General features: G+C 44.8%; 1 protein-coding gene across 5 annotated transcripts in view; it reads left to right on the top strand.

The window, feature by feature from the left end:
- FAM13A (family with sequence similarity 13 member A) overlaps positions 1–15,129 on the top strand; it is a 134,389-nt gene extending 119,260 nt beyond the window's left edge. For 3 of the 5 annotated variants that reach the window (XM_072861490.1, XM_072861489.1, XM_072861487.1), the window contains 5 exons: positions 2,069–2,164; positions 3,727–3,810; positions 7,821–8,017; positions 8,685–8,786; positions 9,810–15,128. In XM_072861490.1, the coding sequence (XP_072717591.1) occupies positions 2,069–2,164; positions 3,727–3,810; positions 7,821–8,017; positions 8,685–8,786; positions 9,810–9,936 (606 nt within the window). In that variant the 3' untranslated portion in view covers positions 9,937–15,128. Of the gene's footprint in view, positions 1–2,068; positions 2,165–3,726; positions 3,811–7,820; positions 8,018–8,684; positions 8,787–9,809 lie in introns of all 5 variants that reach the window. The other 2 variants (XM_072861491.1, XM_072861488.1) reach the window with 2 other exon arrangements.
- Positions 15,130–15,341: the final 212 nt, after the last annotated feature.

Below are 15,341 nucleotides of genomic sequence, written 5' to 3'. Positions count from 1 at the left end.
TACAGAACAGTGCTATTTATCGACTTTGAAATGCCATCAATTGAAGGTTTGGTTCTCAGCCTCAGCATAGTCTTTTTTTATTATTTTTTTTTAGTAACAAAGACTGTCTGAGCTAACAGTAGTGCTGTGCCTCCTGTTCTACTAACTGCTAACCTAGTAAAGCTAGGAATAATATATGTATATAGGCTACCCAGTTTCTCCAGTGGAATGCTTGATTGGTTGCAGAGAAGCATCCAAAGTTGGAGGCAACTTGCTATCCAGTGCAATTGAATGCAGACACCTCACCATGAAACTCGATACAGAGCAGGCCGAGTGAATTGTTTGATGCTGCCCACATCCCTCTAATCCCTGCGAGCTGCTTACTCAACGAACAGCCAGCTTGAGGCTGGCTGGTATTGGAGTCTGACTGTGCTTCAGAGGGGTGGGACACGCAGGCCCTAGGGCTTGCACTACCCATCTGTATGCCCCTTATCAGTCTTGGGGATGTTTGCAATGAACCCAGAAAGGAACAAAAACGTCTTCCTCCTTCTTCCTCCCTATTCATCTGCCCCCAATGTAGGAAATAGGCTTCATTATCAGGAGGAAGATGCTACCTCCAGATTCTTAGAGTTCATCCCTGCCAGTCCCACTCCTGGCAATACTTACAGCTCTTCTCCCACTTGCAAACCAACACCCTCTCCTGCTCTGGAGGGAGGATGTGAAAGCTTTAGAAAGCTTACTCCAGTGAAAGTCAACTGCAGAGAAAATAAAAGACAGTTCATTTTGAAATTTCCTCCCTGTCTCAAGCTGTATTCCCTTTCCTCCTATTTCTATCGTAGAAAGGGAGACTGTACAAAGCTCACTAGGGGTTACACTGTTGATGTTGATTTTATATGGCAGCTGTTCAGATGCTCTGGTGATTAGCAGCAGTAAAAAGTCTTGAGGCAGATAGGCATGACAGGAGAATCACTTAAAGCTTCCCCTTGTAAGAGCTTTATAATCTGAAAGTTAGGCAAAAGATCCAATGGAAGAACAGTCATAGAATGTGGGTCAGACAGTGCTGAATACAGAGAAAGATGATGATCAGGTTGGTTCTGCTGAGTATTTTGTTTGTTTGTTTTCTAACCCTGCTGTAACAAAATACTGAAGAAATAAAGCCCAGCTTCCTCACAACTAGTACTTAGTTGGACAGACCTTTGCTTTCCCACACTAGCTACTGTCTGTTAGGTCTTCCCTTCTCCTGCGCTGTCAGTACTACTGAGGTTTTCAGCTGAGCTTGGCTCTGAAAGAAAAACAGAAATGAACACTCGCAGTTTGTAATACTCTCAAACTGAGGAGGGAGCACAACGTGCAGCTAGGAGGAGTGGAGTTAGGGACAGAGCAATGTAAGGAAGGCTTGGGGTGGGCATCACAGCACTACTCTGTCTTCTGTAGTCCACACAGCTCTGGCACCTTCATCCCTTCTCAGTTCTGTGGTAACTTCTCCCCAGTAAGGTTGCTGGGAGGAGGGGTGGAGGGGAAGGGGTTAAAAATATGAAGAACTGCTGGCTTGGATAGGAAATCAGGAGGAATAGCAAAGCCAGAAAGTCAGCTTTTGTGAAATCTGTAGTTTAACCTACCCTGGGGAAGTCTCCTTTCATTGCAGTATCCAGTCATTGCAGCTCCTTTCTCGTTTCCTGGGTCATAAACACTGCCTCTGAGGTCCCAGCGACAATAATAAAGGTGGGAAACCTCACGTTGTGACTTACAATGGTAGACGTGATTACAAGCACAGACTGCTGCTTGTATGGGTCATTTTGTGCTGTCGACATGTGATACCTCAGTTGGTCATTTAAACCACCTGTCTCATACAGCCACATTACAAGACACCCCACAGCTTGGGTGCTGCTTCATCTGGCACCTGGGACAGGAGGTGCAATGACGTACACAAGCACTTGCATTACCAGTTTCAGGGCTAATGCTGCTAACCTGTCATCCTCATGAAATTCCCTTCAAGCCCCCTCTGACTAACAGCGATCGCAGGCACATGCATCAGGGGGTGGAGTATCTGCTGCAGGCTTCATGTATGTCGCTTCTTTTTCCTTTTCAGGTTACCAAAAATGAGCGACAGGTGATGAAGCCATTGTATGACAGGTATCGCTTGGTCAAGCAGATCCTCTCCAGAGCCAACACCATCCCTATCATTGTGAGTAGAGCCTTCTTTGGGGGGCTATTTCTTTGGTTTCGAGCTGAGGAAACAGGAATCACCGCACTTTTGCATACAACACAATCGCTAAGGTCAAGTCCCAACCTCCGGTATCGCTCAAAGACCAAGCAAATGAGTGAATCAATAACAAACCATATACTGAAGTTGGGCAAAGCTGGTCAAGGGACTCTAGTGCCCACCCATGAGCCATGGGGCACATCTCACCTTGTGTTGTTTCTCCTCTTTCCATTGGGCTGCTGCTGTTATTTCATCATCTTGTGTTTGGCTACAGCCTCACTTCCCCTTCCATACCAAGCCACTCTGAGCTGTAGGTCTTCCATGCTGCTCGGTTACACAGGATTGTATGTCAGGAACACAGACTTGTGTGGGTCCCGGTCCCACAGGAGATGCCAGTCTCCTTGGCTGAGAGAAAAGGCCAACAGTCTTCTAACACTTTATTTGTATTAAAGAGATCCTGCACGTGGTGAATATTCCCTCATTTGAGGTGGTGCTTTGGCAAGGAGGCACTGCCACCAGCAAGGAATCCAGTGCACCCCTCTGGGGAGCAAATGCACTATCTCTAATTTTAGACAACTTGTGTAGGCCACTTTTTTTCAAAAGTATTTGATCTAAAAAATACACACAGAATACTTTTAGCCTGTCTATGGAAAGAGAATTGTTTTATGATGGTTCCTGTTTACTCTGTCTGTCATGTATGATCCTTTACTTTTTTTGCTGTTCCCAAGCAGTGCTCATGTCCTGGCCACTTTTCACAGACCGCCAGTGAAGTGAATGGACTGGCACAGCATTACTCAGTGCAGTCACACTGAGAAGTGGGGTTTTTTTTCTGCAAATAGTGGGAGGTGGTCCTGCATTTAAAACAAAACAGAAAGCTGTTCCTTCTTGAATATGCAAAGTACTCCCCAAAGTGTGTGCTGTGGAGACGGTGCTGGCAATCAGAAGGAAGAAGCCGTGTAGCTGTGCATGGGCAGTTTAAAAGAGAGCTCAGGTCCTGTTTAGACACAACAGTGAAATTGCACAGTGGCTAGCAGAGAGACGACTGGCTTTCCCCAGCTCCTCTAGTGAGAACAGCGAGAGGCTCGTGCAGAGGCAGGATGCATTTGAAAATCCATCTCTACATCATTAGGCACCTCAGTGGGAAATCAGACTCCTGGAAAGCAAGCCTGGAGAGTCTAGCTGGGCTTACAGCGTAGCTCTGGAGAGCCAACCAAATGTCGTGTGTGTGTCTGGGCCTTGGGCTGGGGATTATTTTCTTGCAGCCTTTACTTTGTAGTTCCTGCCCAGCTAGTATTCCAGCATCCAAGCTTTTTTTCCTTGAAAGTGTTTGGCAGTGATGTTCCTTGCTAAGCAACATCCTGAGAGAAAACAGCCCAAGGTTCCAAGGGGGTTTACTGGACATGATTTTCTTCTTTAAGAAATAGATTTCTCCTGATGGTCCAGTGATGAGCTGAGAGTGAATGTGTGGGTGAGAATGAGCTGAGAGCAGGTGGTGGAGGAGAAAGGGGTTCACAATGTAACGTACTTGTTAACACCTGTCACAGGGTTCCCCCTCCAGCAAGCGGAGAAGCCCTTTGCTGCAGCCAATTATCGAGGGCGAAACAGCTTCCTTCTTCAAGGAGATAAAGGTGAAGACCTCCAGCTGCTAACTAATTGCTCAGTTTGCATCAATTTTCCCCTTATACCAATGAAAGAGAATGATTGATTGACATTCTTTTTTCCATCAGTGTTGATTTTTTTGCAGTGTCCTCCTGAAAAATCAGTAGCTGCTTTAAGCCTCACCAGTTCTGATCAAATTCTTCCCTTGTTGTAGATAAGACTACAGTATTTCCTTGGCTTTGCATTCTTTCCCATCCTTCTTCTCCCCCCCCCACCTGCACATAATATATTTTGGGTTGCTTTAAAAAAAGATCACAATTACCTTTGTACATTGCTTTTCTTTTTGCTTTCCTTCTTTCTTTTTAATGACACTAACTTGTTTTGCGGTAGTTTCTCTCACTCCAAAGCTCTGTGGCTTGCTCACAGCACCGTGGCAGGAATGAGCTCTCACAAAACTAACACTCATATGTGGAGCCAACCGAGGCACTTACGGGATCCATACCTACTCCCATTCACATGCTTATTTTATCCAGGGCTCTTTGTCAGCACCTTGTGAATGGTATTTCTAACCAAGTCACATGAGGATGGAAGTAAGAACAACTCAGTTCTGCTAATTAACCCTTGGTCAGATTTGGATGGCAGGATTGTTGTGTTTTTCTCATGCTGCTGTGGAGCAGTAATTCTTGGTGGTGAAGACTGCTATGATATTGGGCCTTCTTCCCCTGAGAAGAAGAGAAGTCCAACAGCTGAGCAGGACACGCAGCGTGGAGCTGGGCCCTGGCTTGCTTTCGTTCCCCTTGCAACGTAACAGGGGAAAAACATGCTTCGTCACACTTGGGTCACTTATCCGTTATCCAGCCACAGTTTGGTTAACGGTCTAAATACTGCAGACGTAGACATCCAAGGTGATTTGATTATTAGGCAATTACAGTAGATTGTGTATTAATGGACTATTCAAGGCACTTATTCATTAAAACCAGATTGCAGACTGAAGATGTTAATCTGCTCTTTGGAGGCTGGTTAATCATCACTGAGCTCTCAGTATTTTCTAGATAACTGCTGGATCAAATCTGCAATAGTGGTCTGGTGGAGGGTATTTCTGGTTTTGTTTTTTTCTTTTAGTGTGTCCTCTGTTTTTCACCTACGCTTGCACCTGGGGTCAAAACTTACAGCTATCAATTATGGTGATCTCTGATGACCGGCATGGCTTACAAACCTTGAGAGGTTTCTGACTGAAGATCAGGGTGACAGCCTTAAGGCCGTTAGCGCTTACATGCCTTTTAACACTTAAATGGGGCCCTGTGAAGCTGCTGTGGCAGCTTTGCACTGAACTACACTCAGAACTGAAGAGAGGAAATTGCCAAAAGGCCCCAAAACTTACCCCCTGCATAGGTCCGCTATGGGCAGAGCACTACCTATCTTGACGGGCCCCTGACACCATCGGGTTTTTTTATTGGGGGGCGGGGGTTTAAGCATTTGGGAGAGTTGGATAAAAGCTTGAAAGGTGATTTGAGGTGAAGCCTTACCAAACATTTGGGTACAATATCTTGAATATTGTCTGTGTTGAAAAAATCATTGGGAAGCTTGCTTGCTGGGAGTGCTGATGATGGGATACGCTGGAAATTTTGTATTTGTAACTCTGAAAAGTTTAAATGCCTCATGATTGCCTAAAGATCCAAGCCAGGTGTAAGCCAAATGGATCTATCTAGTCAATGAAAATCATTCTGGTTCAAGGTGTAAATGCCAGTGCAGGTTTAAAATAAGATTCCCATGTGACAGTTGTTTAAAGCGAAGGCCTTAGATGGCTATTTCTATTTGAGTTCTCGCTAAGAATCCTTTTAATTTGCTCCTTCGTTTTAAACAGCAAAATGCTTTAAGAGGTCTTGTGACAGCCAAATGTAGTGTTTTGGCACCGAGGTCTAAACAAGTGAAATTTCTACGCTTGCTTTTCCTCCCATGGGCTTCCACTGGCGGGAGGCTCGCTCCTGAGCTCTGGGCCAGTGTAATCCTTGCTGGCTTGGGCAGCGCGCTGGTGCCCTGGAGTGAGGCAAGGGACAGGCTCAGGGGCGTCTATGGGGAAGAGACTGCTGCCCCATTGACAGATTCAAGTTCACCTTGCATCTGTCCTCGGGAGCAATTCGTCACACTGCTTATGAAAATTGTCCCTTTCCTTTCTCTCCAGAAGGGGAATCCAGAAGCGACTTGCTCTCCCAGGAAAGGGCACAGGAGCTCCTCCTTTGGTGCCAGAGGGATTCCCCTAAAATAAAGCACACCGTTTTTACTGCTTGGATTGACTTAGCAAATCCTCCTCCATGCCGCAGCAGGATCGGTGTTCTCCTGCTTCAGTCCTAGTTGCCTTTACCCGGCAGGGCAGGACAGCGTGCTTGGGGACTGGTAAATGGCAGTGAGAGATGGTCTTCCTTCCCCAGCCCAGCCTGAAGTTGTTTGCAGGGTTTAAGGACAACACGTGACTGCTGTTTTATGCCTTCTCTTTAAGCTATATAATTTACGTCTGGAGAAACGGTCTTACTTAATCATACGCTAAATATTGCTTTAATTTCCACAAGTTCCCTGCAGATTTTCCTGAGATGTTTTCAAACTTCTCTGTGTATTTTTTTATTATTATTACTCAAAACTTCTCTCCAGCTAATCTTTTTTCATCCTTAAGCCTCCATCTTGGTTGTAATTCTCAGCCTGTGGCTTTGCATTGCATTTTCATGGCCTAGAGCTTTAACATAAAAAGAAAACTCTGGGCAAACTCTGATTTCATGTAATTGTATGTGTTTATAAATCATTGACTTTGAGGATTTGATGGGACTATGCCAGGTCTTAGTGTTACTTTCTCCCGTTTTTGCTTGAAACGTGGGAGCAATCTCTTAGGAATAATTGAACTATTCACAAGGAATCACGTGAAAAAAAGTAAAGAAAATGGCTTCTTTTGATCCCAGTGCAACAATATATTTTTGCATACACTTGAAGGCTTCAGTGATATTAGCCCTCAAAAGCTTTTAAAGATACGCATGCGCGTAGATCCTCCCTGGCTAGAGTTACATGTTTGTAAAATAAATATATATACACATACATACATATTTAAGAGACTTACTGTCCATGCTGGCATTTATTACCTTCCTCTAATGCCCATGCCTCATTCCTTATATTAAGGTTGAAAACTGCCTTCTAGAAATGTCTCTGTAAGTAAGAGAAAACTGGGCCCTGTTCCCTGAAAATCCAAATGATTTCTGGACAGTGTCGCAGGACAAGCCCTACATTCGAGAATGCTATGAATTAGCAAGTACCAAGTGCAGCAGAGACTTCCAAATCTTGTGCCTATAAATCTTGCAAAAAATTTGAGCACAACCAATTCGTCAGTGTATTTTGGGGAAATTGCACTCTGCAGAGTGTTTCCACTCCAATTTTTAGTGTATTTCAGCTAAATGGTACAGAGCTGATGTCGGGATCACATTAGCATCAGCAGTCCTTTTACAGTCAATCATATCCCACATTTGGGCCATTGAAAGACTGATCTGAGCTCATTGATACCACTGTACGAGCATTTGAGGCCTTAAATGCAGCCATTAGAGAGAGCTGTTGAGCTGCATCTATTGAGAGAATATTTCGTATTTTAACCTGGCAATCTGTGTATGCTGCCAGGTGTATTTGTACGGAAACATAGAGGATGGCGGGTATGCTTTACACAGTGTGCGTAGTGGCTGTAAGTGTTTTTATTTACATCAGAACATAAATTAAACAAAGCAACAGGTTGCTAAGAACCCCAGGTATTTTTTCACTCAGTTTTGTTGCCTTGGGTCGCATTAACGAATCTGAGTTGGTGGTTGCAGTTTCTCTGACATGCTTTGGGTATAGGGTGTCTTACTGGTGGTCTTCTGGTGTCCTGTATTGCTTAGCAATTAAAGTGCTTGCTCTGCCTATCCACTTTTCATACCTGTTCCCCAGTGCATGTGGTGAAAGGAGGTACCTGTTTCTGAGAAGGGAGGCAGTAACCTATTCTCTTACGGGGGTGCTCTGTCCCTCTCTGTAGGAGGAAGAGGAGGGGTCCGAGGAGGACAGCAATGCGAAGCCAGATTTCACAATTACCATGAAAACGGATTTCAACGTGCGTAGCTTCTTGGATCAACTAGAAGATGATGCCGATGGCTTTGTTTCTCCGGTGGATGATAAGGTGCCATCCAGGAGCAATCAGGATATGGGGCTTTCAAATCTCCATGAAGCATCCATGTATGTTGAATTCACGGGCAACTTCAAAAAGTTATTTCTTGCTAAGATAGCATTTTATTTGTCTGAAAAGTGCCTAGATTTTTTTTTCCATTTACGATCTGAGTCAGAAGCTTTTGCACTTTATTTTTAAATGAAATAGACCCTCATATGAAAGGGTTTGGGAAGAAACTACCTTGTCCCGGTACTGATATTTGACTTCTGCATCTTTGGATCTAGCACTAAATAGTACCTCCACTTCACCAGTGGCAAGCCTTTATCATGAAAACAACCCTGTACTCTGCAAGGTTTTTCTGGTTTTTGAGAGGTCAAGTTGAACTAGCTTTGCTAGTTTCAAGCACCTAGGTCTGATGCAAACACACATAGGTCATAGCCTTAAGTCGTGACCAAAACCAGACCCATCTTCAGCAAGTAAGTTTCGTGGAAGTTAGTGGTGAATTGTGAAATGCACACTTGACCTCCTTAGAGGCTTCAGCTTAAGTGTATGATTGTTTTGCTGAACTAAATTCAGAGAGCTTTTAGTTGCAAGTAACATCAGATTGCCAGAGCTGCTTGCAGGAGCAGCTCCATTGCTTGGCATACATACAACCGTACATTTGTAGATTTACTGTATGTTTCCTGTTATAATTGTGTACATATGTATAATCTTGTTTATATTTAAACCCAACAGCCCTGAACTTTTAGAGCAGCTCCAAGAAGTCAGGGAAGAGAAAAAGCGAATCAGAAAAAAATTGAGAGACTTTGAAGATAATTTTTTCCGACAAAATGGAAGGTAATAATTTCTCAGCTGTCTCTCTGTCCTTCAGCTGCTTTTAATCTGTTTGGCATCTACGAAGACCTCCAAATATGGAAAGTTAGCTGAATTCACTATTACATATTTCTTCATCATCAGCAGCAGTGTTTTACCCACATTCATTACAGTTGCCCCTTAAAATTAATTACTGCCCCCCCTCCCCCCCAAGGCCTTCAGGGACCACACCTCTTTGAAAACTTTGTCTTAGGACAAGCAGTGGGAAGCAAAAGTACAGATTGTGAAAATCCAGCTGCCTCTAGCACAGCTGACAGGAATGATGGAAGAGTTTCTCAGTGAGAGAATGGTTGAGGTTTTTCCTAATGATGTATGTTTAGATTTCTGTGCTATTCTTGCTTGTATTCAGACACTAGTTCAACAAGTATTTCTGCTTTGGTGTAGCTGGGTTTATCATTTTCAGAAAAAGTCCCTCATTAATGAGCTGATAGAATGTTTTAATATATTTATACTCTTAAATTATCTTGTTAGTTTCATGCCATCAGCCATCATCCTTAGAGGTTCTTGTAAAATCACTGAAAACTTAAAAGTTTCATGTAAGCTAAGAGAAATCTGATTAGATGTCATCTTCCTTTTCACAAGTGTGCCTGTTTGTGGAAGTGATGTGGTGCCAAGCCAGGAGAAGCTGTATTTTATTTTGCCATGCTAGCAGGCTGACATTCAGATGGCTCCTGAAATCTTTTTCAACTGTTGTGTAGAGGCTGGCAATTTCAAAGAAGAAGGGCATGCTTCAAATAAGGTTTTGCATTTGGAACTGTGAGATTGTGTTTAGCCTCAATATGCAAGTGTCCCACACTTTGTTGGAGCAGTTTGTTTGCCCCTCTGTTTTTTTTTCCTCCTCTCAAAGGATAAAAGTTTTGGGTTTGTTCCCTGATGGGGAGTGGAGGAGAGGAGCTGCTTTGTAGGTCTTGTTGGGGGACGGAGGGAGGTGCTGAGGGAAGGCGTCCTGTTACAGAAATGCTCATTATCTGCTTTCGCTCCTGCTAGGAACGTGCAGAAAGAAGACCGCACTCCTATGGCTGAAGAATACAATGAATACAAGCAGATTAAGGCCAAGCTGAGGCTGCTGGAGGTCCTGATCAGTAAAAGAGATATTAGCTCCAAGATCATGTAAAGGAGGAGATTGTTTTTGCCAGTAAACAAAGAAGAGAGAGCACCAAATGGACAAATGCATGCTGTGGATGCAGCGGGAGCCTGGCTGGGGAGAGCTGAGGAGCTCCCTGGGAACTGAAGGGCCATTCCCAGAGGTGGGAGGGGGAGGAAAAGTGGCTTTCCATCACTCTCTACACTTGCTGTTGCCCCCTGTTTCTCCAGGCCTGATGCCCAAAATGGAGTTTGCCGGTGTAGGAGACATGACGCTGTGCTCGGTGACTTCACTGAAGGGATCCTTCTGTTTTGATTTGCTTACAGATCCTGTAATATTTAGAATATCAAAGCCAGCCATGCTATTCTTTTTTTCCCAGGATATCATAGCACGAGGCAAAGTAGGATGAATAGTGATTAAATCATCAAATAGCTTCTACTTTAGTTTAACAGACAAGTGCCCTGACTGATCTCATGTGAAGGCAACAGGTCAGATAGCACCAAGACTGTTTTCTTGTAGCTACAGTAAAGATTTGCTCAGACTTTTGACCTGACTGTTTGGAGTCCAGCATCTTCTGTTGCTCTAGGTAAACACTGTGAGAATCTCCTGGTCATCACCCAGAGCTGGTGTGGTGTGGGTTACAGTTTTGCCTAGGCTTGCGTTGGGTTTTCTTCCCACTTTTTTGATGGCCAATTCGACTGAAGTAAAGAAAGTACTTGCATCTGTTTGGGATAGCAAAGAAAATGAGCCGTGCAGCAAGGTTCTTGCCAGTTTGTTCCACTTGGAAGGTGATACTGTAACATTATGACCATGTTTAGGCAACTGGGCGGAAAAGAGGTTTTAAAAGCTTTAAGTCAGAATCCCTTGGGATTTTGGTAGCTGATCGGTTAAATGTCTGGTGTCAAGTATCTGGAAGATATCTGGATGACCCACCCCGTTAGTACATGTGCTTCATCATCTGATACAGATGTAAGAGTCCAAGCTGAACAGTCCATATGGGTGTCATACATACTCGCTAGCCTAAATGTTGTTCTTTTATGTACCCCGTCAGTCAGACTATGTGAGCTGCAGCAATGACACTGTGATGGTGGCAACAGAGGATGGTCTTTTCGTCCCGGTGTGCATTGGTGGTATACCAGCGCAGAGGATACTGAGGGAACTAAAAGCCTAGAGCCATGCTCCGCCTATAGAAAGGGCCCATCTCTCAGGTGCAGGTTTTGACAATTCAACATGTTCAAATTTGTTTGACTTTCAGAAAAGAAAGTCCTGGGACACCTGATTCAAGTGCTCATGTCAGACAGATGGTGCCTGAAGGAGTGAAAGGCAGCGAGTTCAGGAACACAGAACTCGCAGTTCTGCGGGCCACCTGGGTTTGCTCTCCCACTCCAGAGGCTTGTGTGCACCAACTCGCTCTGCCCCGAGCCAGGGCTCGACCCTCATGTCCCAGGGAGAGCATTTCTGTAATGCTCTCTTTTGCGTTGATCCCCCAGGTAGCTAATGTGCAGAAGCCAAATGGCTGAGATCGAATGCAGTGCCAGTCGTCATAGCCAGGCCTCACGCCGGAGGAGGCAAGAAGAGGACCCCCAGAACAACTTCTCCCCCTTCCTTCTTTATATGGGCAAGTGGGCTCACAAATAGATGTATTTGGGTTATGGTACTTAGACTTACCCCTTCCAGTTGCTGTATGTGCTATGTTAATTCTTGCCAAAACTGATGCTGCGGGTGTTTTGGTCTCTTCAGGATCCCAGAAGTGCTTCAAAAGGCAACCTTCTCCCAGTGGGTTTGCACATGCCCACTACTAGTCTGGATGGGTAAGGCAGTGATGTGCGTGCGTTAGTGAAAGCACTTAGGAGGGGGGACTCCCAGATTGTTTTGTTGTTTGGTTGGTTGGTTTTGGTTTTTTTAATGATTACAGAATTGCCCTTTCTATATAAAATCAGTGAAGACTGAATTTCATATTTCCAAAGAGTCCGGAGGACTTGTGTGCTGACCTGGGGCTTGGCTTTTCAGAGATGCTGAGTTTCCCTCTCTTGAGAGATGTGGGGCTCTGCCTCTGCAAAACTGATCCTTTAAGTGTGTTAACTGGGCTGAGAAATGGGCTCAAAAACTGCTTTTGAAGATGTTTGACTGGAAGGGAAGCCTGACCAGAGTAAACCCCTGTCTGAACACAGGGCAGCCCAGGAAAACAGAGCTGTGCCTTTGTCCTTCAGCCTCCTCTTATGGGCTCTTCCTCTCGGAGTCCATAGTCAGCTCTCCCTAGTTATTTTAGGTATAGCAGCTGAGCCAAACTGGTTGCGGTGTCACTCTGCTAGTAGAAGTGTGGGATGAGAAAGGATGTTGGGTTACAGAACAGTCCTTAGCGCTGGCTCAGTTTGGTATTGTTCAGGCCCAGTTCAGCAAAGCAAAAGCACGCATGGTGAGCATGTGCCTCAGGCTGGTCTGCATTTGGGATTTTGCTGAATTACGATGGACTAAAGCTTGGGCGCTTTGCTGAATCTGGGCCTGGACATCTTTACATGGACAAGAGAAGCGGTTTCTGCCCTTTCTTCATAGTCATACGTTTTTCCAGTGGGCCAAGGCTTCCCAGGAGTATGTTTTCTCTGCTTATTTTTAAAAGCCTGTTTGCACTGTGTACTGATAAATTATCTGTTTTGCTGGGTTTTGCCCCTGACAAATCTTGATAAATGATATGTAGGGAACAGTCCATTTTATTTTTAAACTGATGAGATTGTAGCATTTTCTGATGCTTAGTTACCGCTGTTTACATGGTATATTGCTAGAATTTCAGATAGTTTATATGAAATGTAAGTACAATTATGCACTTTAGAGAGTTTATATTTTTGAACTTTGAAAGCTAAAAGTAACAAAAACTGTTAACTGAGATTGTACATTAAAAGAAAGAAAACGATGCCTAGCCATCTCTCTTTTTAAACTGTTCTTTTTTAAGTGGCAAAAAAACCCCAAACAAACTGTCATCCGCCTAGCTGCAAAGGGAACTGCTAGGAAAGACCATCGTAGAGAAGTGGTGAATTTTAAAATTCCAGTCCTGGAAAGACACATACAAATGCTCGACTTTCTGTCCTGGGTTTGCAGATGCTGTGACTCCCCTCTCCCAGGCCTGCACAGGAGGAGGGCTCCAAGACCTGAGCACTAAAATGTTGTCTTTGTATCTCCCACAGATGATTTGACTTCCCACTAACCACAAATAGCCAGAAATGATGTTTGCCCCGCCACACTCCTCTAAGTCAATCCAAGCAACATCTGTGCGTTTTGTTTGACGATTTGTCTATGCCAACGTCAATGACTATTGACTGGAGAACATTAAATACGAGACTGTGTTTTTAAAAGGCGTGAAGTACTGTACAAAAATCTACTTTATGTGATATAAATAAGCTGTTAGTATAAGACAACCTGTTTCCATGTCACTAGAATAAACTGTCTGCTGTAGGATGGCAGTACGGTCTGTTGGGCTTCCCATCCACTGGGGCCATTTCAGACATGCATGTCTGTGTGTTACCACATTGTGGTATAATAAATCTTTGCGGTTTATTTAAATGATGACGATGAACGGGTTGTGAACAAAATAAGAGTGCAAGAGTTAAAGACAGAGGAAAAACTTGTCATTCTTACAAGTTGCATTTGGTTTTATTCTGTTTACTCCTGAGTAAACAGTCAAATAATGGATGTTTATGTTAAAGGCAGTGAAATTAAAGCATCTTATCTTTTAATCATTCTGCTAAGACATCAGTTGTTATTCCTGGTATGTGCAAGTTTCAGGGGGTAAGTGCTGCCAGACGTCCTCCAGCCTGAGGTGCTTCACAAGTCCTCTTTGGAAATCGGCGATTCCACCAGCACTTGAAACGATGACAAGGCAAGAGCCAGCCTGTAGCCTGCAACTGTCCCCACGATGCCCGGAGGCGAAGCTCGCCCTGGTTGTGGGGCCGTGCCAGGCACTGGCCCAGTGCTGGCCAGTCAGCGTGGCTGTCCCGGGGCTGTGCTGTTGCCCTTGCCACCGGTGGCCCTTGCTGGCTGGTGGCAACCATACAGAAGCACATGCTGGGCACCTGGCATGGGTTTTGTCACGCGTGAGACCAGCTGGTGCTTGGTGTACATACAAGGTGTGGAGTTGTACTTCAGCTTGTTCTTCAACTTACTTCAGCTTCGCTATTTCTGTTTCCCATCTTTTTTGGGGAAGGGATCCAAGGACTGCTGGCTGTGGGGGAGGGAATGTGGGTCCGGGCTCGTTTCTCTAAGCCAAGGCATAAGAAGGAGGGGACTTTTCTCATGTGCAGATGAGGAAGTTAATTTTACATTTGAAAACTGTAACAAGTGATGCATTCATTGACCTGCTAGTGTGGGATAACTCGGTGGAAATGGTGGCTCACTTCCTTCCTATCTCTGGACACTGCCATATTCCTGAAGAGCAAAAAGACCCTTATCCCAGTGGGTGCACTTACAAAATGCCTTCTGGTTTGTCAGAGGACACCAATTCCAGCACTATCATCCCCTGCATGTGTTACAAAAAGTGCTGTTAGCACCAGGAGCATCAGCAGAACCAGAGCAAAACCTGGGCCGTGTGCCTGTTGCATGCCTCGTGGGCTGGGCTGATTTCATGGTTGTGCGCTGGGAAGCGATGGTGTTCATTCGCCCCTGGGAAACAGGCCAGGGCTTTATGTGCACAGACCACGCTGGAGCCTGACCCTGCAGCTGCGGGAGTTACCAGCCGTCTCCTTACTGACTCCAGCAGGAAGACAGCCCGTGGTACAAGCCATGTACGCAGTAGGTGTACCAGCGCTTGCCGGGGCTTAACTCTTCCAAACCCTTGGCCGTGCGTTTTGTGATACTGGTCCGACTGCCAAATTTACGTATAGAGAGCAAGACAGCTCTCCCTACATCTGAATCACCTAAATCCCTCTCTCCTCTGAAGAGTAGCTGCCTCTGTGATCCCTGCTTAGGAGGGGGTGAGCTGTATTAATGCTAAACATGATGACATTCTGGTGAACAGGGTCTGGGGGATTCAGGGGCAGATGAGAGCTGTTTCTGCAGGGTCTTTCCCTTGCAAATGTTTAAATAAGTGCAGTGGGTGGAATCCTGGTGCTACTGAATGCAAGTGTTGCTGTTGGTTTTGCAGTAGTGCTCAACTGCACTTCAACATTTCTTTTTTTAAAGAAAGGAGTAATGAAGTTAGCCCAGCCTCAGCTGGCTGTGACAAACTCCTCCTCTTCCTTCCCACTTTTTTTTTTTTTTTTTTTTTTTTGGGGGGGGGGGAACGGGAGGCCTGAAATTGTCACAGACTGAGTCAAAAATAAATTTTGCACTGATTTCAATACCTGGGAAAGTACAAAGTAACCCACAGTGGTAGAAAGGGAATCAGCGGGGCAGCATGTGCCCCGTGTATCATACTAGCTGAATTAATTTTGCTAATGTTCATAGCC

This window comes from Ciconia boyciana, chromosome 5 (assembly GCF_034638445.1).
Source record: "Ciconia boyciana chromosome 5, ASM3463844v1, whole genome shotgun sequence".
NCBI classification, from domain to species: domain Eukaryota; kingdom Metazoa; phylum Chordata; class Aves; order Ciconiiformes; family Ciconiidae; genus Ciconia; species Ciconia boyciana.
The sequence above is the reverse complement of the archived record's forward strand: the minus strand, read 5'-3'. Positions and strand labels throughout refer to the sequence as shown.